Source organism: Carettochelys insculpta, chromosome 7 (assembly GCF_033958435.1).
Source record: "Carettochelys insculpta isolate YL-2023 chromosome 7, ASM3395843v1, whole genome shotgun sequence".
Taxonomy (NCBI): domain Eukaryota; kingdom Metazoa; phylum Chordata; order Testudines; family Carettochelyidae; genus Carettochelys; species Carettochelys insculpta.
In genome coordinates this window covers 70688813-70705466 of record NC_134143.1, presented here as the reverse complement: position 1 = coordinate 70705466, position 16654 = coordinate 70688813, and the positions used below count along the sequence as shown (strand labels likewise).

At 45.2% G+C, this 16654-nt stretch overlaps 1 protein-coding gene across 2 annotated transcripts in view; it reads right to left on the bottom strand.

Moving 5' to 3' along the window:
* SH3PXD2A (SH3 and PX domains 2A) overlaps positions 1-16654 on the bottom strand; it is a 465726-nt gene that overhangs the window by 366630 nt on the left and 82442 nt on the right. For both annotated transcript variants that reach the window (XM_074999223.1, XM_074999224.1), the window contains exon 2: positions 4730-4810. In XM_074999223.1, the coding sequence (XP_074855324.1) occupies positions 4730-4810 (81 nt within the window). The remainder of the gene's footprint in view (positions 1-4729; positions 4811-16654) is intronic.

Below are 16654 nucleotides of genomic sequence, written 5' to 3'. Positions count from 1 at the left end.
AAAGATTCTGGCCCCTCATTCAGATCATTTACACACATGCAAATCTGGAGAAACTCCACTGAAGTTACCTGGGATTTGCGTCAGTGGAACAGAACCAGGGTTGACTCTTAGCACCTGCAGGGCTGAAGAAGACAGTTTGCTGAAAAGAATTCAGGAAAAATTAGTATCTAGCACCTCTCCGTCATCACCGAAGGAAATTGCAACTGGGAAAGGGTGGGCTTTTTTAAAGAAACAAAATTAATTAGTTGTATTCCTTTTTTTTCTTTTCCTCCCAGCAGCTCTGCAGGTTCCCCCTTGAGTGCTATCCGGTATCACCATCAACAGCAGCACTGGCAGCTGAGATTAAGTCATTACAAGCCTTCCTTGTTATTCTACTTCTATTCAGACGCAAAAAGAAACACGTATAGGTGCACTGAAAATCCCAGAAGTGGAGATATGATGGGACAAGCTTGTCTGCCAGAAAACTCCAGCTGTTTGAGACACACAGGGTGCTTCTGAACCAGCTTTCCATTAGAACACTGCCTGTCTGCTTGGCTTTGTGTTTATAGTATGGTAGTAAACGGACCTGATTAAGCAAAGACACAGTATTACAGTGCTCAGAGAGCACACAATAAAATGTCCCCAATCCACGGATGAGCCCATTCCTGTTGCCCTGAGTGTGGAGTCTGACTTCTTGCCCACCTTCCACTCTGGCCAGTCTCCTAGACATTCTCTTGGCTTGGGCGGGGAGCTGGAGTTATTGCCTTGCTCATCAGGAACCAGAGAGTGATCCTATAGCCTGTGCTGTGGGCCAGACCAGAACTTTTAGATACAGATATACTGAAGCTTTTCTTTGGGATCTGAGGATCGACACCTAGATTGTGCAGCTCACCCCAGATGTCAATTTAAGCCCCTTCTCATTCCACGAAGGCTGCTGAAACTTGTTGCGAATTTAAAACCTTACTCCTTGTTTTGGAGGATCTTGTCATTGTGCAGTGGCACCCAGTCATGGACCAGATCTCCACTGTACTAGGCAGTTTACAAATATAAAGCAAAAGAGACAGTCACTGCCCCAAAGAGCTCATTCTCCCCTCTCAACAACCGCACATTCCTCCCTATCAGATGAATCCCACAACTGTGTGGGGAACTCAAATGACCACTATGCAGTATAACCACTGCTATTAGATTCTGCTGGGGGAGCAGCGGTGGCAGGGGGTGGGGGCATTCTGACCACTGTGTGCTACAAAGCACAGTGGCATCTCTCCGCAGCAGTGTGGAGAGGGGTAGGCATGGTGAGCAGAGCTGCAAACTACAGGAAGGTACCAAAAAGGATGCCCCAGGCAGCTATAACAAGCTGAAGTAGCAGCCCTGCTCTACACAGGTGTGACTCCACAAAGTGTGGCCATAGAGTGGTCCCTCGGAGGGAGTGGGGAGTCCCAGGGCTGGGGACAACTTACACTCCTCACCCCAAAGGTAGGTCACCCATTTAAAGCCTCTTTATCTGCATGCTGTGCTGATTACATAGAATTTTGCCCCTTCTTAGGGGAGTCACCACAGATGAAGGAAGGAGTTAATGGCAATGACAGGGCATCCCATGAAACCCCACTCCTGGCTTTGCCTGTCTAACTGTCCTCTCAAACCCACTGTAGAAGCTCCATGTGAGCTCATTTCATATTTGAAATCCCTGATGCTGGGCTGTTCACAGAGTTATTATTAGTGATGTTAAGAGGGAAGTAGGCAGAGAGGTGGAATGGGTAATGTTCGTCTTCACCAGGAGTCCAACATAATTAAAATGAATAAAATAACCAAAACACTCTGCAGCACAGTAGCACTTTCAATGCACAGATCTCAAAGCACCTTAAAATATCATGCATTCATCACTGTTCCTGTCTTGCACATGGGGAAACTGAGGCACAGAAAAATAAGTGACTTGCGAGTTGCTAGATGATTTGGGATGAGGACTCTGGTCACCTGACTTCAAATACTGCAATCTAATCACTGAAGATGCCGTCTTCCTTTCCTTCTGAAGGAATGCAGAAAATTTCTTTGCACATTACCGCCCTTCCGATTGGTCCAAAGGGTGACTCCCAAAATCCCTGAGAAGGAAAAGGGTTAAACAAGGGAATTTCATTCCTTTCTTGTAATATTTTCTAGTGGTGGGGGGAGCCATGTTGTACAAGCAGGAGTTTTTTCCCTGGCGCTAAGCACTTGCACTTATCAATGGGACCTTTCAGGACTCACTCTCCCTGATTGAGACATCATTTCCTGTCCAACACACTAACCCCATTGATAACTTCAGCTTGATGGGAACTTTTCAAACCCACCAGGAAAGGCTAGGAGACCCAGAAGAACATATACATGAAAACAGAACTGGAGCTGAAAGAAAGAAAGAAAGAAAGAAAGAGAAAGAACTGCATTGGCCATGACCCTTACTCTAATACAAATACACACAGAAAGGCTCACCAGTGAACAAGCACAGCATTAGCCACAGAGAAACAAGTGCACATGGGACTCATTGTCTATGGCTTTAGTACTGACCAGTTGTGAATGTCTGGCTACACCAGTCTACGCACTTTACCCCAGACAGTGGATGGGGCAAGGAATGGGAATCCAAAAGGAAACACAGGAAAGATGATGAATGTTCCCTTTTCTGCCTCCATTCCATTTTATTTCATCCGTATCACAAACTAGGGACTTGGGTCATGGGACTTGCTACGTAAAGGTCAAGCTTTCAGTTGAAGAAACTACAGCACTATAGCCTGCATTTGTCAAACATGACTAGTGATTTGCAGTGCCCAGCTACAGACGCTACTAAGGGAGCCGATTCTAAAATTCAAGCCTCTTTTACAGGATCACACATTGGCCACCCAAAAATTCAAGAATCCATTCCTTGCAGGTTCAGCATAGCGTGACAAGCAGGTTTGATCTCTTCAGTCACAAGATGGCTTTGAAGTTTACTGCTGGCCATTGACATTCACTTGCTTAGTATTCTAAATACACACAGGCCAAAAACACAAGCTTCAGAAACAGATTAACATTTTCCCAAAATTCAGGAGTGTGTGGATTGAGCTCTGAGTCCTCCCCAGTGTGACAAGGGTATCAGTGCCCTTCAGAGTGGTTTTATAACCCCAGGCAACTATGTTCTAACTGTCTAGATCAGTGGTTCCCAAACTTTTCGGCATCACACCCCCTTTTGATTTTTGAGAAACCCTCATGTACTCCCACCTCTTCTTTACCATCATCCAACCCCCTTTTAACAAAAAATTCAATTCGTAATTTAAAATAAACATAAAAGCTTAACATAAAAATATTATTTAAAATTAAAAATAAGCACAAATAATTTTTCTTGGCTCCTTCTGGTTGCCTGGTGCAGCCCCAGCTGGCTAGCTGCCTGAGCCCTATGCCAGCCTCCAGAGCTGCCCGCACCAGCCGCCCGCCTGCCTGAGATCTGTGCTGCCAGAGATGCCTGCCTGAGCCCCACACCACTGGGGCCAGCCACCTGCTCACTCAGCTGGCATTGGGGCCGGCTGGACACCTGCCTGCTGGCCACCCGAGTCCCGTGCTGCCAGGACCAGCCACCTGCCCATCAGCCACCCAACCCAGCTGCAGGCCAGCTGCCTGAGCCACCCGCCCAAGCCCCACACTCCAAGGACCAGCCGCCCACCCTCCATCCCGAGCCACCAGAGCCCCATGCTGCCAGGGCCAGCCACCTGCCCACCACCCAAGCCGCCCAAGACATGCTTTGCTGGTGCTAGCCACCTGAGCCCCACGAGTCCCACAAGCTGGCCAGCCACCCGAGGCCTGTGAGCCACCCACCCAAGCACCTCCCCTGCCCTCCTACAAAGCCAGGCACCCCCAGCCCCATGTAACCCCATCCTCCTTATTCTCTCCCCAAACCACATTCCCTCTCATTTGCAGAAGTCAGCCAGCTCCATGTGGGTCTTTGCTGGCTCCCTGTTTTTTACAGTGGCTGTGCCAGGTCACGCATGTAAAATGGCAGGGGCTGAGAGGTGGAAGCAAGGCCAGATCTTTCTTCAGGTGGGGGAGAAAGGTGGGGGGGGCTGGGTCGCCTCACACCCCCCCTGGAATTTCTTCACGCCCCCCAGTTTGGGAAACCATGGTCTAGAAAGATAGCTGTGGGTACAGATTATTGCTAATTATGATGCAGGAATCATGCAACTAGCCTTCCAACAGCCTAAGATTAGCATCATAAATAATGTAATCACTGCTGAATTTTATAATTTGAGGAAACACACAACAAACTGTAAGAAAAGTTGATTTTCATACCCACGCTGGTTGTTGGAGAAGAAATGATGAAAGGACATACAGCTGCATCAAAATACACCATCATGTAATAAAGCAAGAAAGCATACTCTAGTTTTAAAACAGAGGATGGAGGCCTGATCTACATTACAAAGTTAGGTTGACCTAACTACATTACTCAGAGCTGTGAAAAAATTTACACCCCCTGCCATGTAGCGAGACTGACCCACAAAATCTCATCACTGAATAAATCATTTTGTGACTCTTTAAAGTGCTACATTTGCGCTGTTTTGTTTTGTTGGAATACAGACTAACATGGCTACACCTCTGTTACTATCCTGTGAAGACTAATCTAACTCTGCAAAGTGCTTGAAGATAACTTGACACAAAAGCCCACATACAGAGTCTTATTTAATGTTATTTTCATGGTATGGAAATATATAAATGGATACAAGTAATATTTCCAGTAAGTAAAATGAATTGTTACCTGCAGGTCAAAGAACTTGCTGTATCTCCGGTAGATGATCTGGGAAGTTGAGTCAGACCATGTTACATTTATGATATACACCTGTTGAGAGAAAGGGAAAAAAAAGGAAGTCAATACAGTGCCTAATGAACCCTGAAGCATTGGCTGCAGTTCAAAGGCACAAAAGTCAAGACCAATGTGTGTGTCTTTATAAGGAGTTGATCTCAAATCTTTAATTAAAGTTTGGCAGTCGAATCCCACTCAGTCCCATGTGCACACTTAGAGAAACAGCACCAAACTCAAAGTTTGCCTAAATTAAAGCTGTAGTTCTGCTCTGAACTCAGCCTGGGCTGACTTCTCCGGAGAATGCCCAGTGTAAACAGCATAGAGCACAGCCTACCACCAATCCAAGCTAATAATTCATACTGACATTACTCTGCCTGGCGTTATTTGAATATTGGCACTGCCACTCAGTCCCCCATTCGAGGCAGGTGGGGAGCTGTGTTGAAGTTACTGCTGCTTGGAAGCAATCTGACGCACTGTGCACACCCTGGAGATGAAGAGATAAAACTGTGGTAGCCTTGTTTATTTATGTATTTAATGACAAAAATACCAGCCGTGAAAAGGATCCCCACTGAGCCCTGAGGCAAAATGAGTTAACTCGATTAACTCCAATGTAACTGAAAAGCAGAGTGTGGCCCACTATTGTGTTTTTAAACCACATGTCAAACTTCATCTACAAACACAAAGTAAGGGTTTAGTAGAGGAAAGGGAAAGAGCAGGAATATATCTTCTTCTTTTTTACAGCCCAAATGCTAAGTAGCAGGAATTCTTGCTTTTTCAGGCTACGCAAGTGTGAGGTTCTGTATCTCCAGAGATTGCAGATGGATAACCATCACTCCCTGGCTACATCCGGCTCCTTTGCAGAGGTCTGTGGCTAGATAATTGCATTTTTGCTTTTAAAAAGATAAGGCATACTGCATTCAGCTCCCTGGAGAGACCGCAGAGAAAACGCTGAACACAGGATCATAAAGGGATTTTTTTCCCCTTTTTTATTCCTTGATGGGAGGGAGAGCCTTTCGATGCCTCATGGCAGGACCAAGTCCTGTCTAAACCATCCCTGATAGACATCTAGCTAACCTGTTCTTAAATATCTCCAGCGACAGAGATTCCATAACCTCCCTTGGTAATTTATTCCACTGTTTGACCACCCTGACAGTTAGGATGTCCAACCTAATGTACAACCTAAACCTCCCTTGCTGCAGTTTAGGTCCATTGCCTCGCGTTCTATCCTCAGAAGCCAAGAAAAATTTCTCCCTCCTCCTTATGACACCCTTTTAGATTCTTGAAAACCGCTATCATGTCCCCCCTCAATCTTCTCTTTTCCAAACTAAACAAGCCCAATTCTTTCAGCCTTTCTTCATAGCTCACATTCTCTAGACCTTTAGTCATTCATGTCGCTCTTTTCTGGACCCTCTCTAATTTTTCCACATCTTTCTTGACCTGTGGTGCCCAGAACTGGACACAATACTCCAGCTGAGGCCTAACCAGCGCAGAGTAGAGCGGAAGAATGACTTCTCGTGTCTTGTTCACAACACACCTGTTAATGCACCCTAGAATCATGTTTGCTTTTTTTGCAACAGCATCACACTGTTGACTCATATTTAGCTTGTGGTCCACTATAACCTGTAGATTCCTTTCTGCTGTAGTCATTCCTAGACAGTCTCTTCCCATTCTGTATGTGTGACACTGATTGTTCCTTCCCAAGTGGAGCACTTTGCTAGGTTTAAAGCCAAAGCTGCACAAAAACAAAACTGTCCACAAGACTCTTGTGCAAAAAACACTTGCTACTCTATTTCAGGGCACTTCGCAGTCCAGAGATTTCGTTCTTCAAGTGTCCACAAAATGGCCAATTTTGTAAAATGTTCAATTGGAATGGCTACAAAAAGGAAACACAGCAGGTTCAGTGCTGTCCTTGATGGGTGCAAACAGATTTCTATCAAAGTAAATTCTTGATTGGGGTTCTCAAAAAGGGGAAAATACATGAGTGAAATAGGCCTAGTTAGATACAAAAAACACACGTGAGATTTCCTCTCTTTTGCAAATTTGTACCTTTTTCAAAAGTTGGAAACAACATGCAAATACCTAATCCATCACAAGGTTTTTAAAATATTTCATTTTCCTAAGGCCTCTATTTAGAATTCATGGAAAATGTGGGTTAATTACTTATTTGCTTTACAAATCTACTCTCTGACGTTCTATTCCACTTTTGTCTTCATATTGCCCGGATTACTGTAGTAATGGAGTGCTTCTCAGCAAAACACATAGTGGCCAGCATTATCAAATGTAGTTTGTTATCTTTCTCATCCTCTTTCCAGGGAGATAAATTTTCTGTGCAGTGGAACATTTTATTTGGGTATGGGTAAGTTTGTTTGTTTTTAAAAACCTCTACTTCTACTCTGGGTTAAAGAAGGCAGAAGTCAGAGAAGTGCACCTTGCACACATTAACTTCGTGGTAGATCTTGAGGACATCATTCCACAGTCTAAGACATGCTCCTGGCAGTTACATCTCCTGCACAGACAAGGTTCCCCCTGGTAGTACAAAGCACCATTGTTCCTGAGGAATGAAGTTGTTGGCCACAGCCCTTATCCCAAACATTTAGGTTCTTTTAGATATTCTGGGCCTCGAACATGGAGCACCTTGAAGATAAGGATTGGGAAATTCTGGATTTAACTGAATAGTCTGTGAGAAGAAAGTAGAAAATAGATTTCATGTATTCAAAGTAGCCTATGCTACACAGGAGATACACTTCAGCCGTAGTGCTTGGGGATACCGAATGAGATCAGGGCCCCATAGTGCTAGCTGCAGCCATAGTCCCTGCCCTGAAAAGATCATCTGTTGAAATCCCAGCACCGAGGTGAAGAAAACTCCCTTTGTCTTCATTAAAGCCAGGATTTCATTAATAGATGATAAAATGGAAATCAAATCTTTTGAGTTTCAAAGTCTCTGGAAGTCAAGCAGTCTTGTTTTACTTGACTCTGCTTCACTGGTAGATCCTAGAAGGTGGCTAAGAAAAGCACTTTAAATAATCATGCAGCCTTTCAATTTGCAGAAATTCATGTGATCTGATTCTGCTGTCTGTGACCTCAGTGTAAATCTGGAACGATTTTGATTATTTTTCTTTTTTGCTTGTCTGAAAGAATTAAATTTCTCGTAGGAAATCCCCATCTAAAATAATGGGGGAAAGATGTTTGCTGGAACTCAGAAAATGACTTTAAAAGGACATTTTAGAGGTTTCAAAAGTTTCAAGTATCACCTTCCTCCTTCCACAGGAATCTCAGCTCCTCACTTATCCAGCTATATCAGCTTTGGATTTACCGGCAACCTTTTCATGAAACGCTGGCTCTGCTCCTGTTACTTATTCGCCAGCTCACCTCATAATTTTCTGCTAGGGTCATTAAAATTGATTGCTGTGAAAATGATTAATGATATCCCAGAGGACAATGACTTCAGATGAAGAATATGAAAGAGGTCTTTGGAAGCCTGTATCCATGTAAATGCAACTGCAGTAGAGAAACATAGGAAGGCAGTACTTGAAATGCCTGACAAACATGAAGAACTCTCCCTCGTTCAAATGTTTTGAAGGGCAGAACTCAGAGCTACCTGCTGTGTATAAATTTGAGAGTCAGCATTTGTGCATCTTGTATATCCCTCTGATATTTCACCAGCCTGCCAGCTTGCAAGAATGGAGCAGGACAAACTGCAAACAGACTGATGGCTTTGATACTGTGAGGCTACATAGCTAGAAGTTTGGAACTTCTGCAATACTTCAGCCCATAAATATGGGACGCAAACAGACTTTTCGGGGTTGAGAAGCCAGCATACAGTTTTTCTAAATGGTGACTACAATTTTGAGGCACAGTCCTTAGTAAGTTTTGATGTTCCTTTAGCACAGATGTAGAATATGCCTTTTTCACCTAAATGCACACTGCATTCAAAAAACCCTATGTGTGAATCACTGAGCTGGAAGGTACCCCATAGATCATCTCCTTATTTGCAATCCCCCCAAATGGCTACGTTACACATAAAAAATGTTTTAAAATAACTTCATTATGATTGCCAAGTCAATCATTCAAAAGATAAGAAATGGCAGAATTAAGTTTTCTTGAGCAACCTTAGTTGAACCCTACTGTGCATATGCATTATGATGCAATCTTTGATTACAAGAACCCATGGCATTTTTTCATAGGACCCTTGCTTAATTCAGGGCCCAGGATGGCCATTTTCTAGGGGTGAACCAGGGCTACGCAACAACAGAGACTATTGCCTGATAGGCCCCTGCCGCATTTGGTGCAGAAGTTGGAAGGTGTGCAGAGAATGAACATTGCAGGGAGCGACAGGATGTGAAATTGCAGAGTTATTAACAGTGGTTTGTAACCTATCCCTTAAATCCACTTTGGTACCAAATGACTGGAAGACGGCCAATATAACGCCAATATTTAAAAAAGGCTCTAGAGGAGACCCTGGCAATTATAGACCGATAAGTTTAACATCAGTACCAGGCAAATTAGTAGAAACACTAGTAAAGAATAAAATTGCAAGGCACGTAGAAGAGCACGAATTGTTGGGCAAAAGTCAGCATGGTTTCTGCAGAGGGAATTCGTGTCTAACTAATCTATTAGAATTCTTTGAAGGGGTTAATAAACATGCGGACAAGGGGCACCCAGTGGACATAATATACCTAGATTTCCAGAAAGCCTTTGACACGGTCCCACACCAAAGGCTTTTATGTAAATTAGGTGGTCATGGGATAGGAGGAAAGATCCTTTCATGGATCGGGAATTGGTTAAAAGACAGAAAACAAAGGGTGGGAATAAATGGTAAATTTTCACAATGGAGGAGGGTAACTAGTGGTGTTCCCCAGGGGTCAGTCCTGGGACCGATCCTGTTCAACTTGTTCATCAATGATCTAGAAAATGAGGTAAGCAGTGAGGTGGCCAAGTTTGCAGATGACACCAAGTTGTTCAGGACAGTCAAAACCAAAAGGGATTGTGAAGAACTACAAAAAGATCTCAGCAAACTGAGTGATTGGGCAGCAAAATGGCAAATGAAATTTAATGTGGGTAAGTGTAAGGTAATGCATGTTGGAAAAAATAACCCAAATTACACGTACTAGATGATGGGGTCAAATTTAGCTACGACAGATCAGGAAAGGGATCTTGGAGTTATAGTGGATAGTTCTCTGAAGACATCCACGCAGTGTGCAGCGGCAGTTAGTAAGGCAAATAGGATGTTAGGAATTATTAAAAAAGGGATCGATAATAAGACAAAAGATATCATACTTCCCCTATATAAAACTATGGTACGCCCACATCTTGAGTACTGCGTGCAGACGTGGTCTCCTCACCTCAAAAAAGATATATTGGCATTAGAAAAGTTCAGAAAAGGGCGACTAAGATGATTAGGGGCTTGGAACAGGTCCCATATGGGGAGAGGCTAGAGAGACTGGGACTTTTCAATTTGGAAAAGAGGCGATTGAGGGGCGATATGATAGAGTATATAAAATCATGAATGGTGTGGAGAAAGTGAATATAGAAAAATTATTTACCTTTTCCCATAATACAAGAACTAGGGGACACCAAATGAAATTGATGGGTAGTAGGTTCAAAACTAATAAAAGGAAATTTTTCTTCACACAGCGCACAGTCAACCTGTGGAACTCCTTTCCCGAGGAGGCTGTGAAGGCCAGGACTCTATTAGGGTTTAAAAAAAGAGCTTGATAAATTTTTGCAGGTTAGGTCCATAAATGGCTATTAGCCAGGGATAAAGTATGGTGCCCTGGCCTTCAGAACAAGGGCAGGAGATGGATGGCAGGAGATAAATCACTTGATCATTGTCTTCTGTTCTCCTTCTCTGGGGCACCTGGCATTGGCCACCATTGGCAGATGGGATGCTGGGCTGGATGGACCTTTGGTCTGACCCAGTATGGCCATTCTTATGTTCTTATGATGGTATCCTGGTTAAGGCAGTTGAATGACGCCTTGGAGAAATGGATTCAATCCCCCAAAAACTTCCTGTGCAATCAATCCTAGGCCACTTATTTAAACTGAACTTTTCACAGGTTTTCATTAATTGCATGTTCCTCACATGCACAAATGGGCCTAACTAAGGTTGTACACGTCCAGCCTTCCTTCCCCACTTGGCTCCCACCACCAGCCTTTCCACCCAATCAATTTCAGCTTCCCCACCTAACGAATCCCTCTTGACTCCCAGTCCCATCCCACCCAAACCCCATCACAGTTTTCCCTCTCCCATTCAGCTGAATGCCTTTGACGGAGTTTTACATCACATGGAAAACAACACATTAACTGATCCTCTGTACACCGCACAAAGAAAGGATAACAAAGTGGTATCATTTGCCTCAGAGCAGAGTTCTATAACTTCTCGCAGAGAGAAGTGCCTCGGTGCAAAATAAAAGTTTACACTGGAGGATGTGTGGGCTAACAATTGAAGTCAGGGCTCAATCCAACCCGTCAAAGATTTACTATATGATGTAGGGCAATGCACCCAGAGCTACAAATGCCAGTCGCATTATAATGTTTACATGCACCTACATAGCATCTTTCAGCCAGGTATCCCAATGCATCTTAATTATGCTTGTTAACACATGGAAGAATATAAGGATTGCCAAACTACACCTGAATGTCTAGAGCGGGGGTTCTCAAACTTTTTTCTGGACTCCGCTTTGGAAATATTTCAGGTTGCAATGACCCATCTCACAAAAAAAAAAAAGAAGAAGAAAATTACAGTACATGCTCATAGGAAGAAACTCATGGCACTGCCACCCTTAGTTCTGTGCTGCTGATGGAGGCAGCACTGCCTTCATAGCTGGATGGACAAAGAGCAGTGGCTGCCATACTCTGTCTCCTCCTACCCCCAGCAATATGTTCTGTGATTGTACAACCCAGCCCACAAATAGCCTTGTGACCCCAGTTTGGGGAATACTGATCTAGCCTATCCAGACAGCTCTTCACCTTGCTTCTGACAGCGGCCTTGAACTGCGGCTTCCTAAGCAGCTACGGAACAGTTCTCTGTGGGTATAAGGACTAGTGTCCCCATTTTACAGATGGAGAAAATAGGGCACAGGGATTGGAGAGATTAGTTCTGATCCACATGAAGTCAGTGGCAAAGTTCTCAGTGACTTTTTCAGTGGGAATAGCAAATGACCCTCAAAAGTGTTGCCAATTTTAGTTGGCGTATTCCTGGAGGTTACATCACATCACATAATCCAAGAGACTTGTAACCCTAGCAGTGACCCAGTCCCATGTTTGGACTGGTGGTAGCAGGGAGACCCCACTTCCCTCCCAAAAAAGCAAGGGAAGCAGCATGTAGCTACTCCTTACCACAGTAAAAAGAAAGCAGATACTTCTCTCCCTGCAAGCAGAGGTAAACTGCAGGGTTGTACTTCTCCATACCCACTCACCTCAGAAAAGGCAGCTGGCAGCAACGGAGACCACAGTATTTATGCCAAAAGCTAGAACAGACTGCACCACTCCTCTGCTGCCACATATATTGTCCCTGCAGAGATGTGATGATGGGTGGATAGTAGAGTAGTGAAGCTTGGAGTTAAGACCTCACTGAGATTCATGGGGCAGGTTAGACCTCTTAAGGTTATTGTTCCAGCTGCACTTGGATCAGGCTTTTGAGCTTTATCGACAATCGTGTTGGACGCAGGCTTACTTTTGTTTTAAGATTAAATTCTGCTGGACTCACATGATTCCCGAAGCTAAGACCTTACTGAGTGCCCTTGACTCAATCCATCTCTGAACATCTTCTGACTTTTGGCAAGTACACATTCCCATCCAAGGTTCACAGGCCAGAACTATCTCCAGCTTGCTAACAAACTAAGGATACATCTACACAACACACTGCAGCAAGTCACAGTAAACTGTTTTAACTGATATTCAAACAACCAGACTTCTCAGTTAACTGGTATTGTTCCTCCTGGGTTTGTGGCTGGCAGCTCCTCCACTCTCCCGCCCAGTGCTCACCCCAAGCAATTTCACTTACGGCTGGCTCAGTTGACCCCTCTTTTCAAGCACCCTGCTGCCCCAGCCCTCTGGCCAACAGGGGCAATTTCCAGAAGGACAAAGCAAATTCTCTCTCATCCGGTACGAGCAGAGCCAGTGCTTGACCTTGCTGAAGGTCAGTGGCCGATCAATGGAGCGGTAGCGGCTGCGCCCTCCCTCCACCCGTCCAAGTTAACTGTAGTCTATTTGAGCAGCAGTCTTGCGAGCTCTGCACACAAGCCAAATATTTAGTTGCTGCAAATTGGCCTCCAGATCAATTCCTCTGCAGATTGTCGAGTGGCACTTCCCTCCCAGTTCCAAGGCTCTGCGTGACTCCTGCTGCTGCTGCCCCACAGCCGCCGACAGAGGCACATCTTCATCAGGTACCAGCCAGGCTGGGCCAGGATTTCCAATGAAAAAGTTCATCTTTGCTCATTCTGCCTGTGCCGGCTGGCGTCTAATGGGAACTTTTCCCTCTCTGCAGGGCTGAGAGGCTGCTAGAAAAATAGCCGGCATATTTGAACATACAGCAACCTCCTGGTCCTGGGGCTGCTGGATGAGAGAGTTTACAGTATCTCTGTCCAGATTTCGCAGATTTGGCTCACAGAGCTCATGATATCATGCTAAAAATAGCTGTGTAGACATTGTGGCTCAGGCAGGAGGTTGGGTTCTGTAGCAGGGTGAGGGTGCTTCAGATCCTGAGGCACAACGTCAAAGTACTGTCTACGCAGCTATATTTAGAGTAGCTGAATGGTGGGCAACCGAGACTAGTCAGTGGGACACATGAGTGGCCCACCTTTGTCTCCGCGGGATGTATGATTGGCAGTAGTAGGCAACCTGAGGCCCGCAGCCCACTGGAGTGCCACCTGCAGCCTGCCTACCGCATCTCTGCCTCCTTTCCCCACACCTTTCACGGACTGGGGCACTGGAGCCCCATACTTCCTACTCCTTCCTCTCTCTCCCAGCACTTTCAGAGCACTATGAATCTGCTGATTCATGCTCTGTCCCCACTCCTCTCCCTCCCAGAGCTTGAACTGCTGTGATGTGCTAGGAAGGAGGGGAAGCAGGAGAAAGTGTAGGACTCCAGTGCCCCAGTGTGCAAGACGTGCATAGGGGAGGGAGGCAGACAGGGGGTGCACAGGCAGCAGGTGGAACCCAAGTGGGTTGCATGCAGCTTGAGCATTGCAGGTTGCCCACCACTGAGCTATAGGAACCCGAATCTGTAAACCCAGGCTGGGAAGTTGGCTGCAACAGGCTCTACAGATATTTTGGGACCTGTGAAATACCCACAGATGTGAAATTAGCCTGTGAAAACTGAGACACTTCCAGAACCAGAGGCAACTGCATGCCTGGTGCCATGAAATGAGGTCACTTTTCAGCATGATAGTCACTGAGGGGCCACAGCTCAGCAGTTCTAGTGGTGATGAAAGATTACCTTCAAACACAGTCCATAACATGAGGTTAGGAGTGGCTGGCTCTCTCTATTTGAGTTTGAAAAATGGCCTAGACATAGATACAGCCTTGAAGAAACAACCATGGCACCCCAAATGATGACAAATGGAGAGAATTTCTCCTGGATTACACATTCTGTTGTTATAAAGTAGTCTGATGCCCACATGCTAATACAGGCTCTGCACAGGTGCAGCGTCTGGTTTTCCGATGAAACAGATGTTTCACAGACACCATTCTAAAAGGCTTGAGTTTCCACTACCAGTTGGAGAAATGTAACTGAGAAGCACTGACGACCCACAAGGCTGATGGATAAAAGTTCCACACGTCTAGCTTTTGAAATGGCAGCAGCAATGCTGTGGGATTGGAAAGAAGGAATCCGATGGCAACACAATACTCACTAATGGTGTGTGGACAGCGGTTCATGCCTACAAAGAAAACTGCTGGAGTGATGGGGCATTGACACACTGGGGCAGATTCTCAGATGGTGCAAATGGGCATTTGCTCTGTTAATTTCTGTGACCTCCGCACCACCCCCCTATTTCCAAAGTGAGCCAGGGTGCTCTCTCCAAAAGCAGAAGTGGATCGGAGAGGTAGCTGTGTTAGTCTGTAGCTTTGAGAACAACAAGAAGTCTTGTGACACCTTATAGACTAATAGATATTTTGGAGCATAAGATTTCGTGCTCCAAAATATGTTAGTCTGTAAGGTGCCACAAGACTTCTTGTTGCATACAAAAGGAGATATTTTCTCACCCAGTATATTCCTTCATGCACTGTGTTTTTACTCTTAACACTGATGCTATAGAACGTGGGTGAGCCAACTTTTTATGCCAGGCCTCATTTTTCGTCCCTGCATTTGCAGCCACAACTACCACCAGCAGCAGCTATCCCAGGAGCTATCCAAACCAACAGAAATTTTGATTATGTTCAGACAGAAAAAACCCTTTTGGCAGGTGTAAGAAAATAAGTATATAGAATGTAAAAATGTTATTAATCAGTATGTAAATGTGAATACACGTAAATAAAAAGCATAACATATTTCAACATTTTTATTATGATGGATGAGCCTGAGACCCAGTAGCCAATCATGCTGTGCCCCCCTTATGAAATTTCATACACCTCCCCTGAGAGAGCATACCCTCCCACCCCCGACTTTGCACATCCCTGCCATAGGAGAAGCTTTCCAAAGGGATAGCTCAGTAGTTTGAGCATTAGCCTGTTAAATCCACGTGTGTGAACTCAATCCTTGGGGGGGTGCCACTCAGGGAGCTTGGGCAAAGTGCTTTTTATGGTGCTTGGTCCTAGCAAGAGGGCAGGGGACTGGACTCAATGACCTTCCAAGGTGCCTTCCAGTTCTCTAAGACGTAACAGAGAGAAAGCCATGCTAGTCTATATATTATGAAAACAAAAAAGCAATTCGACACATTAACACATGGTTTGAACTGGGATGCAAATTTTCCAGGACACTATCGGGGCTCTTTTGCATACTTGACAATCTAATTCTTGACTCCCCCCTCCGCCCTCTGCTCTCTGATTTGCTCACATTGATAATTTTTTTTCTAATTTGTCAACCTTGATTACTATTTTTGGTTCTCTACGTCTTAAATATTGAGTCTGTTCTGGTCTGGCTATGGTCTGAAGAAGTGGGTCTGTCCCATGAAAGCTCACCTAATAAACTATTTTGTTAGTCTTTAAAGTGCTACTTGACTGCTTTTTTGTTTTGATAGTTCTCTGAGATGTGTATCTCCATATTTATATTCTTCAGGTCTGGGGAAAGTACTCAAAGTGTCCCAGCTAAATACAGTGCTAGAGCCCTGCACAGATACACGTCTACCTGTGGACAGACATCTGTGTCCACTGATCTGCAAGGCTCTGCTCTCAGGGGATGCGGCAGCCAAAGGAGAAGATCAAAGTGCTGACATTTCCAGGAGCCAACACCCTGTACCAGCAGCTCCTCCTGGTCACGTGGCTGCACCGCTCCCAACACCACCAACCCCACCACCAGGAGGACTATATGACCCTGGACGTCAGGGCTGGAGGCAGGATGTATCAGTGGATACCAAGCAGGCAATTTGTATCCATGAAAGGCTCTACACATTACTCCGAGAACGGGCCAACAAGATGCTGGGCCCCAGGGGTGGAGAGCGAGAGCCGCATGCTACCTCCCCACTGGCCAGCAGTGCCCCCATCAATTCCCAGCCAATGGGAGCTGTGGGGAGTGGCGGACAATGGACACACTGAGTCTCCTGCTCCCTGACACACACATGGGGCCACACTGGCCACTCCTGGGAACAGGCTGGCGGCATGGGTACAGGATGGTCAGGGAGCCTGCTGAGTGCCATTTGAGATTGACAGGGAGAGTCCACAGGATAGACCAGTCGATCACAATTGACCAAGTTGCGGGCCACTGGTATAATGGATGTGTGA